Genomic DNA, 7,480 nt, shown 5'->3' on the forward strand with positions numbered 1-7,480 from the left:
GTTCATTCCTGGGTGGTCCTCTATTAAGTTTAATGGCTTGTTAAATATGAAGAGTCTGCTGGAGCTCCTCACAGAACCAAGATCACCATTTAGGTAGGCAAGGAAGCACCAATGAGCTTTTATTGTTTTTGTTTGTTTGTCTGTTTGTTTGTTTTCTAGCTGGGGCTCTGAACCTTCACACAACTGCATGGAGTTTTACTTACAAGCAGAGCATGCTACCAAGCTCTTACTTTTGGAGGAAGGGCCCAATGCAATGATTTAATCAAGCAGAAAGATGGTGTGATTCTCTCAAGCTGCATAGGCAAAAATATCTCCAGTGCTGCAAACACCACTTTCCAAGCAGACACTTGTGTCACCACAGAATCACAGACCACACACCACAGAATCAGCAGAGGTTGGCAGGGCCCTCTGGGACAATCGGACCTAACCCCCGCTCCAGGAGGGACACACAGCAGGGTGCCCAGCATCAGCTTCTGAAGATCTGCAAGGAGACCCCGCAGCCTCTTGGCAGACCGTGCTGCTGCTCTGCCATCTGCACAACACAGAAGTGCTCCCGGTATTCAGAGGGGACCTCCTGTGCTCCAATCTGCATCCACTGCCTCTTGTCCTGACTCTGGGCACCTGTGAAACGAGTCTAGCTCTGTCCCCTTTGCACCCTCCCTCAGATATTTATGGATATTGTGAGATCCCCTTTCGCTTTCTGCACAGTCTCCCCCCCGCAATATTCCACGCCCCACTTCCCAATCATTTTGACCCCACTCGCGGTCCGTAGCGAGGCGCTCCCTCTCTCTCTCCCTTCTCGCATGCGCAGAATGGGGGCGCGGGTGCAACCGCTACGGCGCATGTGCTGCCGGCTGTGACGCCTGCGCAGTGCCCAACGGCGGCGGGTGTGCAGCCCGCCCGGGGCAGGGGCCGCGGGGCCGCGGGGCGGGGAGGGGGCGCGGATGGCGGTGGGGCTGCGCTATGTTGCGGTGGCTCGTCGCGCTCCTCAGCCACTCCTGTTTTGTCTCCAAGGGCGGCAGTATGTTCTACGCGGTGCGCAAGGGCCGGCAGACGGGTGTCTACCGCACCTGGTAAGGCTCGAGCGCTGTTTCGCTGCCGGAGATGCTCCGGGAAGCGCACCGGGCCGGCCTCACTCCCCGCCCGCTGTGTTGCAGGGCGGAATGCCAGCAGCAGGTGAACAGGTTCCCTTCCGCCAGCTTCAAGAAGTTCGCCACCGAGAAGGAAGCTTGGGCCTTCGTGGGCGCCGGACCTCCGGGTGGGCAGCAGTCCGTGCCCGCAGGTAGCGTGTCCTCGGGGTGGGGAGGCAGAGAAGGAGGCTCGCAGGGCCACGTGCGAGGTGCCGCTTCCCCTCGGCTGCTGGTGCAGGAATCCCAACACCACCAGGGGTCTATGCACGAAAGAAGCATTTCCATAAGCGTGTGGATTTGCTTGTGCCTTGTCTGTATTTAAGGGCTGTTGTGTGTGTTTGTGCTTTGAGCTAAGGTAACTGGTGTACTTGGCTTTTTTTTTTTCCCCCCGTAATTATTTTTCAGGGTTAGCTTAATGGATAAGCGTTACTAATCAATGAAAGCAAAACTATTGTCTTTATCACAGAACGACTGAGGTTGGAAGAGATCTCTGAGATCACTTAGTCCAACTGTCCACTCATCCCCACTGCACTCAGTGCACCACGTGCTCAGGTGTCACAGAGCATCATAGAAATCCCCAGTTGGAAGGGACCCGAAAGGACCATCATCAAGTCCAATGGCTGTTTCTCTTACCTTCAAAAGCTTTCACCATCTACACGTTTCTTCTAGGATTTATTTTGAATAAAACTTGACCTTTTGTGTGTAGGTGAACTTTCTTATTTTGTGTTTTTAGAAGAGACACACGGTGCTTCAACTGTAATGCAGGAAAATGCTAGCCAGAGAGAGGAGCTGGAGGCAGATGTCTTGTGCTGCAATGCATGCAAAAGGCCATATGAACAGTCTACAAATGAAGAACATACTGTAAAGCGTGCAAAACACGATGAAGGGCAGTCGACGCCAATAGTTGGTGAAGATAAGTTTTCATATATGGGTAAGTTCTTTAGTTATTCCATTAATTCTTTTGAGTTCTTTCTCTTCGTATAAAACAGTGTAATTATTAGAAAGTTTTTAGGGAGGTTTATGTATGACAACACCAGGCCAAGTGCAACCTATCTTTTTAAAATTGAAATCTGAGCCATGATGTGTGTTTTTCATATTATCTTTCTGTGCGACATTAATTGACTGTAACTGCTATCAAGATATGGCTTGATTTGTTCACTGTATTTGTGGTTTTACATGTATCTAGATTACAAACTTGATTTAAGTGCAGATGTAGCTGGCAAGTTTTAACACTGACTGAGGAGGGCAAGACTTATAGTGAGATTATGAAACTTAGCACACAGATACTTTGTGAGCCTTACTGGTTTGGAAGCAGTGGGAGGGTGGTATTGCAGTGGGGCTTCTGGTATTATGCATTACTAATTAAATCAGTGATATCTCTAGATGATGGTGTTTTGAAGGACTGCCCAGGGAAGGAAGTTCAGACATTAATCTATTAGCAGGTGTTTCATTCTGTTTGAAGAGCCTATGTTTGTGAAGGAATCCTTGAATTTCTGCTTTTGCTAATTCTTTTGTAGGTGAATTTGCAGTTGTTTATACAGATGGTTGTTGCTCAGGTAATGGACGTAACAGGGCACGCGCTGGAATAGGTGTTTACTGGGGACCAGGCCACCCCTTGTAAGTAATTCACTGGGTTCTTTTCTTAGATAGATATGCTGATGTTTGTTTTGGGTGTGCTTCACTATGCCGGCCTCTTTTTGAATGTGAAGCCATGCTGTTGAAACTCATGTTAATGGCAGTGCTATTAGAGTAATGACTTACTGAGGAAAAATAGAAATAAAATTTTCTAGAAGGTAAGGATGTGGGAAAGAAACGATGGGAAATAATAATTGTAAGTTGCTGAAGCGGATTCAAGGAGTGCAGGAAGTTAAAATAGTTGTATGTGTGTACAAAAGGCAGCAAAAGTAGCTGCATGTTAATGGCGAGTCCAGATATGCAGGGTGCTGTGAGGGTGGAAGTTAGACCTTGAGTCTCCGTTCATCCTTCTTTATAAAAAGAAGGTGATCTCTGTTTTATTTGTGATTCTAAATCATAATGTATTGTGTAGTGATAATTTTGAGTAACTACTGTTTGTTCTTTGGATATAGAAATATCAGTGAAAGACTTCCTGGACGGCAAACGAATCAAAGAGCTGAAATACACGTAAGTAGAAAATGTCCTAAAATGCTTCCACATGTAGAAAGCATTATTATACTCGAGTATTTCAGCTCTGGACTTCAGAAGCCAAGTATGGAGCTGTGAGAAAAGTACACAAAATACCAGTTGTGACTTCAGACAAATTGTTTTCTTTAGGTTTTATTGTTCTTTGTTGCTCTCAAATAGGCAATATCTCGAGAATTCCCAGATGTCATGAGGCCAACCACAGATATTTAAAATTGCCTTGCATTAGGAAAGCCCCATTCTCAAAACTTTGTATTTTTAATGTCTATGTCCTAGACTTCAGGGAAAGGTCAAGAGGATGATTGCCTTCTTTCTGTGATAGGGTCAGAATATCATCTTTCTTTGATTATACATAATAAATAATTCCAGGAGTAACTTTTGTTACTTTAGAAATAAGTCTTAACAGCAGATTTAGTTTTCCTTCTCATCTAATCTCAATTCTGGTACTGCAGCTTCCCTGCACTGTGTCTTTGGAGGTAAAATTAGGTGACAAGCCGACCTGCTTAAAAAATAACAAGAAATCCCTTTCAGTGAGAGCCAAGCAGAAGCGATGGTGGTATGTCAGAAGTCAGACTTGCTGCTGGAGAGCTTTTCAGCACGAATTTGAGACTATGCCACTTGTCTCTAATTATTCTGTTTCGTGGCACCACTAAAGAATGATTGGAAACAGTTCCAAACATTTGGAGCTGATATGAATCTTTGCTCTCCAAAGTTATGGAGAAGATGGCTGGAAGCTGATGTGCTGTTAAGAGCCTTGGAGAGCTGAGCAACTGGGCAGAGAGCTGCTCCTGCTGGAGAACTGAACAGCAGATTTTACTTTATTTAACATGTGGGAAACTTAAGTTGCTCTCTGTCTTTATGATTCATCTCTGTTCTAAAACATCTTTGTACTTACTGATGGAGAGACTACAGTAATATTCTTTGTAGTTCTTCTGTATTAGCATCAGGTACTTTGCTGGTATTTTAGTTACACGTTCAAAATACTGTACTGAACTGTGATTCTATTGAAATGTTCTTAAGGCAGCCTGCAAAGCAATTGAGCAAGCAAAGAGTCAAAATATCAAGAAACTAATTATCTACACTGACAGCAAGTTCACTATTAATGGTGAGTTGATTATTTTAGAGTTCCTGATTACATAAAGCACATAGAACATACTGGGGTTTGTGGAGACTTCTTATATAAAGAAGAGAACGTATAACAAAATTCAATTCTCAAGACTGCTTGGTGAAGAACTTGCAGAATACTGTAAGGATTACCTTCTGTCTGCATGTGATACAGTTAGAGACCATTGCCTGGAACAGTGAAGAATGACAGAAGTAAATGATTTTTGTCTTAATGTACCCAGTATGGCACATACAGTCTAGAAAAAAATGTTGTTTGTGGGCCTTCTGTTAAGGAAGTCTTCAAGAGAGTACTCAGAAGTTGGTGTAGTGACTTTGCAGTTTCATTTTGGTTTGTTTTGACTTCTTGGGTTGGAGAAACTATCTGTACACAAATGTGAGCTATATTTGAGGTTTCCCTCCTTTCCACATATGGATGGCCAGAATGTTAGATTTTGTTCTCTAGAAATCTGCTTATGTGTTCCTTCTCTGAAGTGTTCTGTTTAGCCAACAAAAATCTTAAAATATGTGGTCATCTGTTTCTCCTCTGTGTGTTTACGTCTTCAGACAAAACAAATTTGTTCTAGTTTATTGTACAATCAAGCAAATCTTTAGCTTCAGTTTGTTGAAGTTCATGTCATAATTATGCGTGGAATGTGTATATAAAGCTGTAATCTTTAAATACCTGTTCAGGAAAACACTGTTGGTATTTCAAGTAATAATGAGAAAATATAATCCTGAAGACCAAATATTCTTATTTTTTATGATGTTTTTGCCTGAGACTTTGTATGGAATGTGTTGAAAGACTAGTGAAACAGTTGTTCTTTCATAACACGTTTTATGATAATACTCCCTTTGCATAGGTATTACGAGCTGGGTTGAAAACTGGAAAACGAATGGCTGGAGAACAAGTTCAGGAGGAAGCGTGATAAATAAAGAAGATTTTCAAAAACTTGATAGTCTATCAAAAGGCATAGAAATTCAGTGGGTGAGCACCTCATTTCTTCTTCCTTACGACATCCTAAATACTCTTGTAAATTCTTACTAACTAGGACCATAGCAATGAATTGTATAGGATATTAAGCTATACATCTATAAATACAGTGAATCTGCTTGTTTTATTTAAAGCAAGTGAAATTATCACTTCAGTGTAAGCTAGTCTCTTGTAACCACTATTTGTTTGTTAAAATGCATGTTTGTTTTTTATTGTTACTACTTAGAAACTGCCTAATAATTATTTCAATTTCTGAAAATGTAAGCTTGGAACATAATAGTGTCTTCTTGAGTTGTAACTGCTAGAGTTGCTTATCAAAGCTTTTAAGATACTGGCTCTTCTGTGTAACTTAATCGTACGTCTGCCTTTAAACCAGGAAAACTAGGATTGTAACCCCAAATCAACTTAACTCTGGTTTTCTGTACCTTAGTATTTTTTTCCAAGAAAACTGAGCACATAAGGGTCTTTAATGTAAAAAATTGAAAAAAATACAGATACTTAAGTGAGGTGTTACACAGCTATTGGTTTTAATGGTGTAGCTTTCTGGGAAAAGTTGACTGAATGTCAGAGAGGTTTTCTCTTTCATCTGAAGGTAGGACTTCTGAGTTAGTAACTAAGTGTTAGTGCTGTTTTCTGCCTTTTTTTTTAAAGGCTAGGTTAGGTGCTCCTTAGACAGCTCACCACTTCTTATAAAGATGGTTTTTGCAATCTGGCAATCCAGTTCTTGATCTTTAATGAGAGTTTACAATCATTACTGGGAAGAACATGTAAGGACTTAATGTGAGTTCCACTAAGAAGCTGCTACTATGCTATGAATAGAAGGGCATTATGTGCTCAAGTTTCATGTATGTGCTCTTTTTTTGGATTTCTTTCATGTCTAACACTCCTTACTTTTGTCCTAACAGATGCATATTCCTGGTCATGCTGGTTTCCAAGGAAATGAGGAAGCTGACAGACTAGCAAGAGAAGGCGCTAGTAAACAAAAGTTGTGACATACTGGGACTGGAGACTGTTGCAGTTGGAGGAAAAGGACTAATGTAGCAGTGACAGTTTGAACTGCTGTTGCTTCAGAGTTGAACTTTGAACTGTGCTTATTTCTAGCTCAAAGTACTAAATGTATAACCAACTTCAGGGGAGAAAAAAAATGCATCTATTTCATCTATGCTTGTTTGTTCTACATCTATGTTTGTTTTACAATCAGATCGATATTTAATTGATGATAAACTGCTTTTTTCCTTCATCTTACTGAAGTGCTGCTGTCAGTGTTTTTGAGCGGTCTCATAGGTTTCTGAATTCACCATAAAGACAGACTTCAGAAGAAATGATACTAAATTTTTATCCTGTGTGTTCTTTTATTTCCTTCTTATGAAATAAATTATTGTTTGTTTGTTTTTTTTGTACAGAAGTATATTTTAATAGTGCAAAATTGTTGAGGAGGTGAAGTTGGTTGGATGATTTGATAAGAGATCAATGATGTGACATAAAGATGTTTATTAATAAGCCTTAGCATTCTGACAGTAGAATCCTCCTCTCAGATGTCCCAAAGAAGATAATCAGCCATTTTATCTGAGGTGGAACTGGGAGATCTGGAGAAGTTCCAGGTTGTCAAGCATTTGACTTCATTTTTTTCTAGTCAATGTTGAGATGAGTGGAATGACTGATGTGTGCTTGAATTAGAGAGTAAATACTGCTGCTCAACAAGTGTTATTTTTTATGTATCTATGAAGGAAAGGAAAACGTGCTATATTGTCTTTGTCAACTATTTTGTAAGGCATCTGAATATTACTGACAGTAGTGCTTAAGTTAGAAGTCATCGAGGTTTTTTTTTTTTTTTTTATTTGTTAATGGCTGCATAGATCACTGGAGCTGCTGAAGCTTGATTTCTTAATGGTTATCATTCCTTTTAATATCCTTACTCGCAGAAAAATGTATGCTTTTAGGTATTTAGTGTCACGTGAATTGTGATGGAGCTAGGAAATTAATCTATTTACTAATAGATGGGAGAGATTTTGTTTTGTGTCATCCAAAATTGCATGGTAGTTGCACCTGAAGGGATGAGGTAGTACACTGACAAAATTTTGTTCTCTGGGTCTTG

General features: G+C 40.9%; 1 protein-coding gene across 1 annotated transcript; it reads left to right on the top strand.

Annotated features, from left to right (window-relative positions):
- The first annotated feature begins 895 nt into the window (after positions 1–895).
- On the top strand, positions 896–6,777 carry RNASEH1 (ribonuclease H1). Its single transcript, XM_048935941.1, has 8 exons — positions 896–1,073; positions 1,158–1,282; positions 1,864–2,061; positions 2,648–2,747; positions 3,218–3,272; positions 4,311–4,395; positions 5,255–5,379; positions 6,291–6,777. The coding sequence occupies exons 1-8, from the start codon at positions 964–966 to the stop codon at positions 6,375–6,377; spliced, it is 885 nt and encodes a 294-aa protein (XP_048791898.1). The 5' UTR covers positions 896–963; the 3' UTR covers positions 6,378–6,777.
- Positions 6,778–7,480: the final 703 nt, after the last annotated feature.

Source organism: Lagopus muta, chromosome 2 (genome assembly GCF_023343835.1).
Source record: "Lagopus muta isolate bLagMut1 chromosome 2, bLagMut1 primary, whole genome shotgun sequence".
NCBI classification, from domain to species: domain Eukaryota; kingdom Metazoa; phylum Chordata; class Aves; order Galliformes; family Phasianidae; genus Lagopus; species Lagopus muta.

Excerpts from the sequence above, each read along its gene's own strand:
- RNASEH1 (XM_048935941.1), top strand. The coding sequence starts at position 964 with ATGTTGCGGTGGCTCGTCGCGCTCCTCAGCCACTCCTGTTTTGTCTCC. Across the intron at positions 2,062-2,647 it reads AGATAAGTTTTCATATATGG|GTGAATTTGCAGTTGTTTAT; the intron begins GTAAGTTCTTTA and ends ATTCTTTTGTAG. Across the intron at positions 5,380-6,290 it reads AAGGCATAGAAATTCAGTGG|ATGCATATTCCTGGTCATGC; the intron begins GTGAGCACCTCA and ends TTGTCCTAACAG.